General features: G+C 38.9%; 1 protein-coding gene and 1 pseudogene across 1 annotated transcript in view; one reads left to right on the top strand and one right to left on the bottom strand.

The window, feature by feature from the left end:
- CDKL4 (cyclin dependent kinase like 4) overlaps positions 1-4,762 on the bottom strand; it is a 60,860-nt gene extending 56,098 nt beyond the window's left edge. The window contains exons 1-2 of the mRNA XM_007945048.1: positions 4,595-4,762; positions 901-1,022 (exon numbers count right to left, since the gene is read on the bottom strand). Of these exons, the coding sequence (XP_007943239.1) occupies positions 901-1,022; positions 4,595-4,762 (290 nt within the window). The remainder of the gene's footprint in view (positions 1-900; positions 1,023-4,594) is intronic.
- A 3,359-nt stretch (positions 4,763-8,121) lies between these two features.
- On the top strand, positions 8,122-9,078 carry LOC103200532 (annotated as a pseudogene).
- The last annotated feature ends 5,299 nt before the right edge of the window (positions 9,079-14,377 follow it).

Raw genomic sequence — 14,377 nt, 5'->3', positions numbered from 1 at the left:
TTATCTTCTGTGTCTGTGTTAATTGGTTTCCCTTTTCTTTGTTGAAGAGGGTCTGTGCAATCCTTCTGCCTAGTCCGCCATCTTGCCCCGCCTCCAATTTTATCTCATTTTTAAAAGCTATATATTCAACTTGTTTTTCTTATTACATTATGTTAGCTAGGATTTTCAGAACAAAGTTACTTGATAATGGTGACCACTGATGTTCTTGTCCTGTTTCTTACTTTAATGGAAGTTTCTCTATTGTTTTACCATTGAGTATAAAATTGGCTATTGATTTAAAGAGTTTTTTTTTTTTTTAAATGTTAAGGAATTACTCCTGCGACCCCTCCTTGGGTTTCCAAGGCAATATCACTACAGAAGTAGATTGCCCAACCTTCTCTCCAGGGAGTGGCTGGTGGGTTTGAACTGCCAGACTTCTGGTTAGCAGTTAACTGCCTTAGGCACTATACCACCAGAGCTCCTAAGGAATTATTCCTGTAATTCTAGCTTATTAAGGTTTTTAAAAAAATGTTTTAATAATCACAAAACTATGTCATATTTAATAAGTTTTTTATCAATCATATTTATTTCTTCCCCTTTAACCTTTTAGTGAATGATATGAATATATTTCCTAATATTGAACCATAGTTCATTCCTTGAATTCAATCAAATATATAATTTAGCCTTAAAACACACTGTCATTTATATTTGTAGTAGTTTTGTCTTCCTAACTGTATTTCCTTTAGGTTCATATTGGTTTGCCCTTTGAGCACATCCTAACTGTGATTAGAAAAGAGCAGCCAGGTGCATGCTAGTTAGGAGGGGGAGCTGTGGCTAGGATTTGAAATTTTCTGTAGTTGATCCCACATGTAATGAAACTGAGAACCGGCCATACAGAATTTCAGTTCCTACATTACTTACCCATTTGGGCTTCTTTCCAGCTCATTTAAAAGTGTATGATCACAGTATTCAAAAACTAAATGCATTTTCCTTTTTCTCCTGAACACCTCAATGAGGTTCACAAGGTTTGGATGTTTTAATTGCTGCAAAGGAATGGAAATATGAAGTTTAGTGATCTGTTTCTAGTAATGGTTTCTCCTCAGATCTCTTACAATTTTAATAACTGAAGGTCTGTGTATCATTATCTATGCATCTCTTGTGGAGAATTTCATTACAGTTACTCACAAGAGAAATTACATTTAGTAAAAATCATAGACTCCTAAAGTGGGAAGAAATTTAAGAATTCATCTAATCTACCCAGAAGAGATGGTAACTAAACTACTTGGATGTCTCTGGTGATAACAAATGAAGTATGCAACTTAAAATGTAAGCACTAAAACCAAGAATACTTTAATCATTTTATGGAAACTCGAAATATGCAAGTCATAAAATAATCTGAATAAAAAGTTGAGGGAAATGGAATTATTTAAAAGATCAATAGCCAATCAGCTTACATATTGTCTTGGATTTAATGTAAATATTAGCTAGATTTAAACCTTGTAAGGACTCCACTCTAAGCTATGCTAGAACCCAACCTGCAGAGTTGATTAAGTTGCTTATTTAGTGAGTGCCCAGAGTTAGTTTGTGTTTTGAATATATTCATTATATTTCAGCTGTTCTTTCACTCTGTTGTTTTTTCTTATGCTTATATGTTTTGTGTGCTAAATTCTATTCTCAGACTAAAGCATTTTACAAAGAGCTTGGTAAAATAATATCAACCAGAGGAAAAATTGTGATTAAGTGGCATAGTGCCTAAGGCATTTGACTGCTAACCAGAAGGCTGGCGATTCAAACCCACCAGCCACTCCTTGAAAGGAACATTGGGCACTCTACTTTCATAGTGATACGGCCTCAGAAACCCAAGGAAGGGTCGCTGTAAGTCAGAACTGACTCGACAGTGGTGAGTTTGGTTTTGGTTTTTGGTAACTACATAATTTATCATCTACTTACACAATGGGTGTAACACAGGACTGTCCCAGGCAAACTGGCACACAGTTATTATAGTTCCTGCCTATAGCTAAGGAGACAATACAATGTAGCATACAAACCAGAACACTTTGAAAGGGGCTTCTAACCACATGGAACATTGGAACAACTGCCACAAACCAGGACATATGATCACTTCTACTAATAGTGTCCCTGTTCTTTTCCCAGTATTACATAGATAATCAACTTTCTGAATCCTATGCCATTTACCCAGAGAGACATATAAAGTGTTTTGTAAATGGTAGAAACTCAGTGGATATCTGCAGGATTAGCAGAGTCTCAGGTACAGGGACTACACAGCATGCCTCTACTTCAGTATCAAAGATCTCTTGTGGTAGAGTGGTTAAAGCATTCAGCTGCTAACCAAAGGGTCACTACGGATCCACCAGCCACTCCATGGGAGAAAGATGAGGCACTCTGCTTCTGTAAAGATTTACAGCCTTGGAAAATCTAAGAGGCAGTTCTAATCTTCCCCTTAGGGTCACTATGAGTAAGAACTGACTTGATGGCAGTGGGTTTGGTTTTTGGCTTACCTGAGTATCTGTCCAAAAGCGTATCGACATGCAACTATGTGCTTGCTACTCAACAGTTTGGGAAAAGAGACTACGTTACACATTAAAACAGAGCACCAAAACATTTTGCCTTCAATGTGCTCTACTACCTAATGAACACAAAGGCAAACAGTAGAGGAAACGAGTCACACTGGTAAGCCAGATGCTTTGCACTGCAGCAAAACCACAGTACACAAGCAAGTGGATCTGTACCCTGACCAAGGCAATAATGACTTCTTCACAGATGCTAGAGCTGCAGGCAACGGCAAGGTCAAACCTGTTCAAACCTCCTGTCTATGAAAGGGTCATCAATTATATCTTTGTTGCAAATGAAGTTAACTTATAGTGTAGGAAAAAAAACGGTGACTGGCCTAAAGTAAAATAGTACAGAGGAGGCGGCAAAGTAAATGTAAGGAGTATGTGAGATGCCTCAGATACATTTATCACAGAAAGAACATGTTCAGAGCATGCATGAGTGCAACTGACCAAAAGCAAGGAAGATGTACATTCTGACAGCCATCATCAGAGACTATGATGATCTGAAATCTAGCTACTTGCTATCTTAAAGCTTACTGTCACACTGGGGTGCTTGTGAGCCAGGAGGTAACCACTTGAGCATTGACTTTACTTGAAGGCTTTGGGGAGGGTGTAAACATATTATTTTCATTATAAAACAACCCGATGCTTGCTTGGGTTCAGACACACCCTGCGGCTTAGTTCAGTTTGTTGCCACAGCTGGCTGGCTGACTGGCATCCTCTGCTGGCGAAAAGATAATAGTAACCTACTTTTTACTGCAATGGATATATTCTTGAAAACTGTGTATATCATACCCACTGCCATCAAGTCACTACCAACTAATAGCAACTCTATAGGACACAGAACTGCCTCATAGGGTTTTCAAGGCTTCAATCTTATGGAAGCAGATTGTCACATCTTTTTTCTGTGTGAAACGGCTAGTGGACTCAAATTGCTGACCTTTTGGTTAGCAGCTAAATGTTTAACCACTGCACCATCAGAGCAGTACCATAATATATTTTAATTTTTTATTGTGAATTTTGTGAAAGTTTACAGAGAAAATTGGTTTTCCATTCAATTGTTGACACACGTTTTGTTTGGTGACACTGAATGTAGTCCCTACAATGTAACAGCACTCTTGCCACTTCCTCCCTATAGTTACCATTTCCATTTGTCCTCTTTCCTATCCATTCCTGCCTTCTGTGCTTTAACCCTGGGCAAATGCTGCCCTTTTGATCACATATGGTTGACTGTTCTAAGAAGTGTGTACCTCCCTTGTGTTACTGTTCACCCCATTGTGATAGTATACTTTAAACAGAACACTGATAATTGTTGCATAAAGAAACTTCTTCAAATAATATTTTGAAAAGGAGAGATAATAGTAAATTTTTATGTAAATCCTATTAGAGTAAAAACAATTCTAACAAAAACCTTCATGTAAAAAAATGTATATAACTAGAAGTAGTTCAATATATTTAAGAACCAAAAACCAAACCCACTGCCATCAAGTTGATTCCAACTCATAGTGACCCCATTGGATTTCCAAGGAGGTAAATCTTTATGGAAATAGATTGCCCCATCTTCCTTCTGTGGAGGGACTGGTGGGTTTGAACCACAAACCTTCTGGTTAGCAGTCAAATGCCTTAGCCACTGTGTCACCAGAACTACATCTTGATGCCTACTGGGGCACTAGAGCAGTCTTGTGGGCTCCAGCTGGCCCAGGAGATATTCTGGTTTGTGGGAAGATAGATCTGGAGGGGTGTGGATGAGAGGCCAGGGTTGGAGGGGGAGGGTAAGTCTGGGAGAAGGGTACTTAACACAATGGATATTTACCAGACAGAATGGAAGTACTTCAATATTTTAAATGAGTTCTACTCATTTGAATCAAGTAGCATCAAAGTAGTCACAGTCCAAAGTGATGAACAACTTATTTCCCAGAGTTGCTGATACAAAGGAATTTAAGTGCAATTTAAAAATTATATATTAAATTCCTTTGTAATTTTGACATATGTATTTCACCCAGTACCATGGTTATATGTACATACATGTAACGTTGACTTACCTTCAACATACGTATTTCTCTTAGAGCTATTTTCTTAACAACAGGATCATCTTCAGATTCCACAAATTTTTTAATAGCTACTACTTGTCCAGATGTTTTGTTTCTGCATTTGAATACAACACCATAAGACCCTTCTCCAATCTTAGCCAATTTTTCATACTTTTCCATTATATTTGAAGTGACCTAAATTACTGTGTTGACTGAGTTGCAGTATAATGTTGTACCTGGAAAATAAGATCGACTCACCTTAATCAAGTTATAAAGAACAATGTTTGCACAGTTTATTACATAAAACCATTTTTTCAAGAATGCCAAAGGTTTATTTCCATTCATTATATTAAAGTTCATTTAAACATATTTGGATGCTATTCTGTTTGGGTTTGTCCTATGCACCTCTTCTACCTATCACAGACTTAAATCTTATATTAAAATAAGATTTAAGTCTATGATAGGTTAAAATATAAATCTTATATTAGTTCTAGCAATGGATCTGTGTTTATCTCAGTGAACTAAAAGAATATGTGGAAAGGAACTTTATCCAGTCTATTGTTTTCATTATCCTCAAGTAAATGATTAAAATATGATGCTATAAAAATCAAGCTGAAGGAATAGATCTTCCTCTTGAATATGGCTTTATCTTTTCCTAACCTTTTTTTTTGTTCTTTTGAACTAGGCAGTTTGTCTTTATTTATTTATTTAACTATGATTTGGGTGAAAGTTTACAGAGCAAACTGGTTTTCCATTCAATAATTCAACACATTTTGTGACATTCTCTGTAATTCCCACAATGTAACAGCACTCTTCTCACTTCCTCTGTGTTTACCATTTCCCTTCATACTTCTTTGCTGTTCCTTCCTGCCTTCTGAGTTTTATCCCTGGGCAAATGCTGACCTTTTCATCTCCTATGGTTAACTGTTCTAATAAGTGTGTACCTCTTTGGTATTACTGTTCATATCATAGGCTTGTCTATTGTTTGGCTAAAGTTGAGCCATGGGGATGAGTTCAGTTCTAGGCTGAAGGGTGTCTAAAGGCCACAGTCTAGGGATTCCTCCAGTCTCTATTAGACTAGTAAGCCTGATCATTTTTATGATTTTGAATTCTGTTCCACATTTTTCTCCCACTCCATCCAGGACCTTTTATTGTGATCATTTCACAGCAATAAGCAGTGGTAACTGGGTACCATCTACTTTTTCTGGTCTCAAGTTTGTGCATAGTGCCTAAGGCAGTTGACTGCTAACCAGAAGGCTGGTAGTTCAAACCCACCAGCCACTCCTCGGAAGGAAGATGGGGCAATCTACTTCCGTAGTGATACTGCCTCAGAAACCCAAGGAGGCATCGCTATGAGTCGGGTCTGACTTGACGGCACATAACAACATCACCACAACAGTTCACAGGGTCCATTAGTCCTTTGGACTAATTGCTTCCCTGCATCTTTGATTTTCTTTACTCTTCTTTGCTCCAGACAAGGAGAGACCAATAGTTGCACCTTAGATGGTGGTTGGTAAGCTTTTACAACCCCAGTCACTACTCACCAAAGTAGGATGTAGAACAATGCCTTTGTGGACTATGTTATGCTAATTGAACTTAGTGTTCCTATAGTCCTGAGACCCACTCCTCACCAAATCTAACTTTTGAATATTGCAGTGACTACAAGAGTTGTGTAAGAATTGATACGAAGTGCTATACTTCCACCTGGAAAGAAAGAGAAAATGTGGCCCCCTGCACAAAGCAGTCATTTTTTTTAATGACAATAATAACAAAATTCTTTCAGAGCATTATTTATTGTGCTTAGCTTTTATTTTTATGGAGGAACATATCCTTAAATTCTTACCTCCTCCCCACCCCCACCAAAAAAAATGATAAAGCACAAAAAAGAAGGGTGATTTCTCTACTCAATGAATACTTTCATACCCACAGTGTTTTCTGTGGAAACTGGTGGTGGCTGTTAGCTGCCCACGAGTTAATTCCCACTCATGGTGACCCTAGGTGTGCAGAGTAGAAATTCTCCACAGGGTTTTCAAGGCTGTGACCTTGTGGAAGCAGATCACCAGGCCCATCTTCCTAGGTACCTCTGGGTGGATTTGAACAGCCAGCCTTTTGGATAGTAGCTCAGTTGAGTGCTTAGCCATATACATTCTAATTGCATAAAAATATGCGGTTGAGAGAACTTATTACCTGGGTAAATGACCACTAACATACTTTTTTTTTTTTTTTTTTAATGCATTCTATTCCTCTCCTATAGAAAACTCTAACATACATACTTAAGTAATATATGGAAAATTCACCACAAATTATATTCTGAAAGCCCTAGTAATGACACTGTATTTTTCACTAAGTATTATTTTCTCAAGAGTATTTAGATACAGGCATGTATATATTTGCCTTTCTTTTGCTTAGTAGTAATAGGTGACTGGAACAGAACTGAAGAACAGGAAAAACTAGGAATTTGCTTTAAAAAATTATTGGTACAAAATTTTGTAGATTCTTAAATTTAACCTATTTGACTGCTTACCAGAAGGGTGGTGGTTCAAACCTACCAGCCACTCCTTGGAAGGAAGATTGGGCAATCTACTTCTGTAGAGTTACTGCCTTAGAAACCCAAGAAGGGGTCACTGTGAGTTGGAATCAACTCGATGGCAGCAAGTTTGTTTGTTTGTTTGTTTGTTTTTTGGTATAGTTACTGAGACAAAGTACATATATGCCTGAAAGCTTAATCATGAAGTTTTAGTCTAGGTGTTATTTTCATCTTCCCCTCTAGGTAGGTGATCTGATTTATTAATCTACGACTTTCCTTTTTTAACAGATTGTATAATGACTGGTTCATCAGACTATGATTTAGATCTCTTGGTTAACATCAAACAAACTGTTGATTACAATAAAATAAGTTTCCAGAAAACAATATTTTTTTGGTTGTTGTAAATACTATTGAGTTGATTTTGTCTCATAGTGACTCCATGTGACAAAGTAGAATTGCCCCACAGGCTGTGATCTTTATGGGAGCAGATTGTCAGGTCTTTTGGTTTGCAGCTGAGCCCTAAACTGTTGTGTCATCAGTGCTTCTTCTTTATCTGGTAATGTCTCAATATTATCTGCTTTCTAAAACCCTTCTATGTTCATGGAAGGTAAGTTTGCACCCACAGGCAGGAGTGAAATCAACATGGGAATTCCACAAAGGAATCTGTGAATCTACTTCCAGCTTACTAGGACTCTCCCAGCCTTATTAGAAGTAGTAATTCCTAATCTCTTACTTGAGGTACAGATCAATGATCCAACTACTTGATGAACATCTCTACATGAATGGGCTATGTATCCAAAATTGGTATGTTCTACACCAAATGCCTTATATTCTTTCTTTCTTTAGACTTTACTCCTATCTAAAATTCATAAACCTGCTCAACATTACACCCAATAGTTTGTCAAGAAACATAAGGTGGAAGATACGTTGGGTAGGTTACTGCTTTCTGCCTGTGGACTCCGCAGGGGAAGCATCGTTAAAGTCTTTTTATTTTTTTCTGCCCACTGCCGTCATGTCTAAGTCAGAGTCTCCTACAGAACCCGAACAGCTGTGAAAACTCTTCATTGGAGGGTTAAGCTTTGAAACAACAGATGAGAGTCTGAGAAGCCATTTTGAACAATGGGGAACGCTCACAGACTGTGTGGTAATGAGAGATCCAAACACCAAGCGTTCCAGAAGCTTTGGATTTGTCACTCTACGGTGGAGGACGTGGATGGAGCCATGAATGCAAGACCACACAAGGTAGATGGAAGAGTTGTGGAACCAAAGAGAGCTGTCTCACGGGAAGACTCTCAAAGACCAGGTGCCCACTTAACTGAAAAAAATCTTTGTTGGTGGCATTAAAGAAGACACTGAAGAACATCACCTAAGAGATTATTTTGAACAATATGGGAAAATTGAAGTGATTGAAATCATGACCGACTGAGGCAGTGGCAAGAAGAGGGGCTTTGCTTTTGTAACTTTTGATGACCATGACTCTGTAGATAAAATTGTCATTCAAAAACACCATACTGTGAATGGCCATAACTGTGAAGTAAGGAAAGCCCTCTCAAAGCAAGAGATGGCCAGTGCCTCTTCTAGCCAAAGAGGTCGAAGTGGTTCTGGAAACTTTGGTGGTGGCCGTGGAGGTGGTTTTGGTGGGAATGACAACTTTGGTCGTGGAGGAAACTTCAGTGGGCATGGTGGCTTCGGTGGCAGCTGTGGTGGTGGTGGATATGGAGGCAGTGGGGATGGTTATAATGGATTGGGTAATGATGGAAGCAATTTTGGAGGTGACAGAAGCTACAATGATTTTGGCAGTTACAACAATCAGTCTTTAAATTTTGGACCCATGAAGGGAGAAAACTTTGGAGGCAGAAGCTCTGGCCCTTATGGTGGTGGAGGTCAATACTGTGCCAAACCATGAAACCAAGGTGGCTATGGTGGTTCAAGCAGCAGCAGTAGCTATGGCAGTGGCAGAAGGTTTTAACGATTGCCAGGAAACAAAGCTTAGCAGGAGAGGAGAGCCAGAGAAGTGACAGGGAAGCTACAGGTTACAACAGATTTGTGAACTCAGCCAAGCACAGTGGTGGCAGGGCCTAGCTGCTACAAAGAAGACATGTTTTAGACAAATACTCATGTGTATGGGCAAAAAAAAAAACAAAACTCGAGGACTATGTTTGTGACTAATTGTATAACAAGTTATTTTAGTTTCTGTTTTGGGGAAAGTGTAAAGCATTCCAACCAAGGGTTTTAATGTAGATTTTTTTTTCACGCATGCTGTTGATTGCTTAAATAGTCTGATCATGAAGCTGAATAAATGTCTTTTTTAAAAATGTGCTGTGTAAAGTTAGTCTACTCTAAACTGCCCCAATAGTGTGAAGTTTAGAATTCCTTCAGGGTGATGCCAGGTTCCACTCAAAATTTATTTAAAACCTTAGAAGACTGCTTGGGGGCACAGAAGCCGTTGTCTTCAGAAACCTTGGTGTAGTTGAACTGACAGTTACTGTGTTGTGACAGAGTTCACCATTAAAATGGTTACCCAAGCAAAGTTACAGAATTTATTTGGTTATAAAAATGATTGTTGGAACATCCTATGCAATATATCTAAACTGAATAATGCTACCAGATAAAATTATAGATGGGATTGAAGCTTATGTATCCATTATCATGTATAATCAATAAACAATTTAATATCTTGAAAAAAAAAAGAAACATAAGGTGGGAAACTTTAAGGTAACTAGAGTTAATGGAAATTATGTGTTATCATCTTTATTATTATATACCTGTCACAAAGCTAAGGAGCTCTGATGGCATAGAGGTTAAAACATTTGGCTGCTAACTGAAAGGTTACTGGTTTGAACCCAACAGCCGTTCTGTGGGAGAGATGAGGTAGTCTGGTTCTGTAAAGATTTACAGCTTTGGAAACCCTAAGGGCAGCTCTACTCTGTTCCATAGGGTTGCTATGATTTGGAATCATAGCAATGGTAGAGGGTCCACAAAGCTATACCATTCAACCTGAAGAACAACTAAAATGACACAAATCCAATGCTTTCAACCTAACAAGAAGACAGAGAACTCTACAAATATAAGTAGAAAAGTAAATCCCTAAATCTGGTAAAGATATCTCTTAAGCTCCCACTGCAAGCTTTTGCAGAAAGGCAAGATGGGAGTTGGGTAAGCATGGGAAGAGAAAAGGTAAAGAATGGCATAAGACAGACTTAAAATCATCTCCTTCATAAAATAAAATACATCCCAAGTGCAAAAATATTGAGAGTGTCCTGGAAGAGTAGAGTGCTGACTACAGGAAAGGGCTGCTATCCAAAATATTGGTGGTTTTAATTGACCTAGAGATGCCTTAGAAGAAAGGAGTGGCAATCTACTTCTGAGAAATCAGTCATTAAAAACCTTATAGGCTATTATTCTACTCTGAAACATACAGAGTCTCCGTAAGTTGGAACTGAACTGATAGCAACTACTTTCTTTTCCCCTCAAGTGGCAGGAAAGCAGGGGAAAGGAGAGAAAAAGCCAGGGGGACCAGGACAGAGTATGGATGCAATGGCAGGGATCCAGGTAAGGGGAGAGACCCAAGTCCCACCCCCAAGTGACAGAAAAGAGGCAGCGATCCATGTAAGGGGAGGGTGGAGAGGTTTCGAACAGCTAAGGGAGACAACCTTATCTACTGGTTTGTCCTACTGTGGTGGCACGTTGCTGTGAGGCTTGAGGCTGTGCCACCAATGTTTCAAACTCAGCAGGGTTATACAGGTTTTAGTGTGGTTTGCAGAGTGAGGAAGACTAGGAAGAAGGAAGAGGTTATCCACTTCTCAAAGAATTAGCCAGGGAAAAACTTATGAATAGCAGAGAAATACTGTCTGATACATTACTATGGAAAGTTATGAATAGCCTGGAAACATTATTCAATACAGTGCAGGAGGATGAGCCACTTAGGTTGGAAGGCTCTTAAAATATGACTGGGAAAGAGTTGCATCATCAGAGTAGAACCAGCCTTGATGATATGGATAAGGTAAAGCTTTCGAGACCTCCACTTGCTGACATGGCATGACTCAAATTGAGGAGAAACAGCTGCAAACATCCATTAATAATCAGAACATGGAATGTATGAAGTATGAATCTAGGAAAATTGGAAGTTGTCAAAAATGAAATGGAATGCATAAAGATTGATATCATAGCCATTAGTGAGTTCAAATGGACTTGTTTTGGCCATTTTGAATCAGACAACCATATGATCTACTATGCTGGGAATGTCAATTTGAAGAGGAAGGGCATAGCATTCATCATCACAAAAGATGTTTCAAGATCTGTCCTGAATTACAATGCTGTCAGTGATAGGATAATATCCATACACCTACAAGGAAGACTAGTTAATATGACTATTATTAAAATTTATGCACCAACCACCAAAGCCAAAGATGAGGAAATTGAAGATTTTTTTCAGTTTTTGCGGTCTGAAATTGACCAAACGTGCAAACAGGATGTGTTAATTATCACTGGTGACTGGAATGCAAAAGTTGGAAACAAAGACAAATCACCGGTGGTTGGAAAATTTGGCCTTGGTGACAGAAATAATGCTGGAAATCACATGATAGAATTTTGCAAGACCAATGACTTATTCATTGCAAATACCTTTTATCAACAACACAAACTGCAGCTATACACATGGACTTCGCCAGATGAAATACCTAGGAATCAGACTGACTACATTTGTGGTAAGAGGTGATGGAAAAGCCCAATATCTTCAGGCAAAACAAGGCCAGGAGCTGATTGTGGAACAGACCATCAATTGCTCATATGCAAGTTCAAGTTAAAGCTGAAGACAATGGAAAGAAGTCCATGAGAGCCAAAATATAACCTGGAATATATCCCTCCTGAATTTAGAGACCATCTAAAGGATAGATTTGATGCATTGAACACCAATGACTGAAAACCAGAAGAACTGTGGGATGACAACAAGAACACCATCCATGAAGAAAGCAAGAGGTCACTGAAAAGATGAGAAAAGACCAAAATGGATGTCAGAAGAGACTCTGAAATTCACCTTTGAGCAAAGAGTAGCAAATGGAAGAAATGACAAGATAAAAGAGCTGAACTGAAGATTTCAAAGAGTAGCTTGAGAAGACAAAGCCAATTACTATAATGAAATGTGCAAAGACTTGGAGTTAGAAAACCAAAAGGAAAGAACATGCTTGGCATTTCTGAAGCTGAAAGAACTGAGGGGGAAAAAAAAAAAAAAAGAAAAAGCCTTGAGTTGCAATATTGAGATTCTATGGACAAAACACTGAATGATGTAGAAAACATCAAAAGAAGATAGAAGGAATACACAGAGTCACTGTACCAAAAAGAACTGGTAGATCTTTATCCATTTCAGGAGGTGGCATATGATCAAGAAGCAATGGTATTGAAGGAAGAAGTCAAATACGCACTGAAGGAATTGGTGAAGAACAAGGCTCCAGGAATTGATGGAATATCCATTGAGATGTTTCAACACACGGATGCCCCATTGGCACTCAGTTATGCCAAGAAATTTGGAAGACAGTTACCTGGTCAACTGACTGGAAGAGATCCATATTTATACCCATTACAAAGAAAGGTGATTCCACAGAATGTGGAAATTATCGAGAAATATCATTTATATTGCATGCAAGTAAAATCTTACTGAAGATAATTCAAAGATGGTTGCAACAGTATATTGACAGAGAACTTCCAGAGGTGTAAGCTGGATTCAGAAGAGGACGTGGAACAAGGGATATCATAGTTGCTGTCAGATGGATCTTGGCTCAAGGCAAAGAATACCAGAAAGATGTTTACTTGTGTTTTATTGACTATGCAAAGGCATTTGATTGTGTGGATAACAAAAAATTGTAGATAATGTTGAGAAGAATGGGAATTCCAGAACACTTAATTGTACATAAGGAACCTGTACATAGACCAGCAGACTGTCATTCAAACAGAATAAGAGGACACTGCATGGTTTAAAATCAAGAAGTGAGTGTGTCAGGGGTGTATCCTTTCACCATACTTATTTAATCTATATGCTGAGCAAATAATACAAGAAGTTGGACTATATGAAGAAGAATGTGGCATCATGAGGAGTTCCAGCAAGATGGCAGACTAGGGAGAAGGACTGCACAGACCCTCTTCAACAAAGAAAAGGGAAAACAATTAACACAGACACAGAAGATAATCTTGGACCCCTGAGCTTTGAAGGGAAGGATACAAAAGTGGACTAAACCCCAACTAGCAGAAGAATTTGCACGAAAATACCAAAAAAGGAGACACACGGAGCTGCGGTCTGGCAGCGATCCTGAGCAATCCTGATGGCACAGACAGCTTGGAGATTCCTGAGTGGTGGTAGGACCTAAGAATTAACCTAAAAATCAGCCCTACTAGCCAGGGACTGCACAGAGGACTGCTCTGGTGGCTGGGGAATAAATGGAGAAGGTGAAGAGAAAGGCGGGCTGAGCTGTAAACTTTTGCCAGTCTGGAGGGTGCCGCCATTTTGAAGGTTTAAAAGTGGCTTGACTATTTTGGATATTTAAAGAGACAGCGCTCTCGCAGATTTCTGGGGCTTAAGAACATGTTCTGCTTTCCAGCAACCCCTAGGACTCCGGACCTGAAAGACTGAAAAGGTACCACCTTCCTCTTGTTACTCTTATACCCCACCACTGCTTGGTGAATGGAGGTGCGACCATCCCCCACTTCCACCTACCTTCTAGGCCCACAGGAACTCCATTACAGTCTGTGTGCTCAGACGGAGCCTGGGTGCCCTGCCCTGTCCTCCACTGATTTATTTTTTTCTTTTTCACTTTCTTTTTTTCTGGTGATTAGTTTGCTTGTATTTGTCTGTTCTAAAACAACTATAGCCACTCCCCGAAAGGAAGATGGGGCAGTCTACTTCCGTAGTGATACTGCCTTGGAAACCCAAGGAGGGGTCACTATGAGTCAGGTCCAGCTCGACGGCACATAACAACAACAAAACAGCAACATTATTATTAATACTTTTGTCCTTTTTACTATTATTCTTAATCGTCCCCTCCCAGGTCCTAGTTTGCAGCTTATTTTCTTTTTCCTGTTCCTGGATGAAATTTTTTGTGTTTTTAATTTAAGTGTTTTTTTTTTTTTTCCCCCCTTTTTTCTCATGGTTAACCCTGTTCCTTGTTTTCCTTTTTGCATTTTTCCCATTTTTCTTCCTTCATTATTCTCCTTCTCTTTTTTTTTTCTCTTAGTGCCCTATTCCCAGATATTGCAGCTTTTCTTGTTTTTTTCTTCTT

The sequence above is a fragment of the Orycteropus afer genome, unplaced genomic scaffold, assembly GCF_000298275.1.
Source record: "Orycteropus afer afer isolate SDZICR_OR568_19922 unplaced genomic scaffold, OryAfe1.0 scaffold00131, whole genome shotgun sequence".
In the NCBI taxonomy this organism is placed as follows: domain Eukaryota; kingdom Metazoa; phylum Chordata; class Mammalia; order Tubulidentata; family Orycteropodidae; genus Orycteropus; species Orycteropus afer.
The sequence above is the reverse complement of the archived record's forward strand: the minus strand, read 5'-3'. Positions and strand labels throughout refer to the sequence as shown.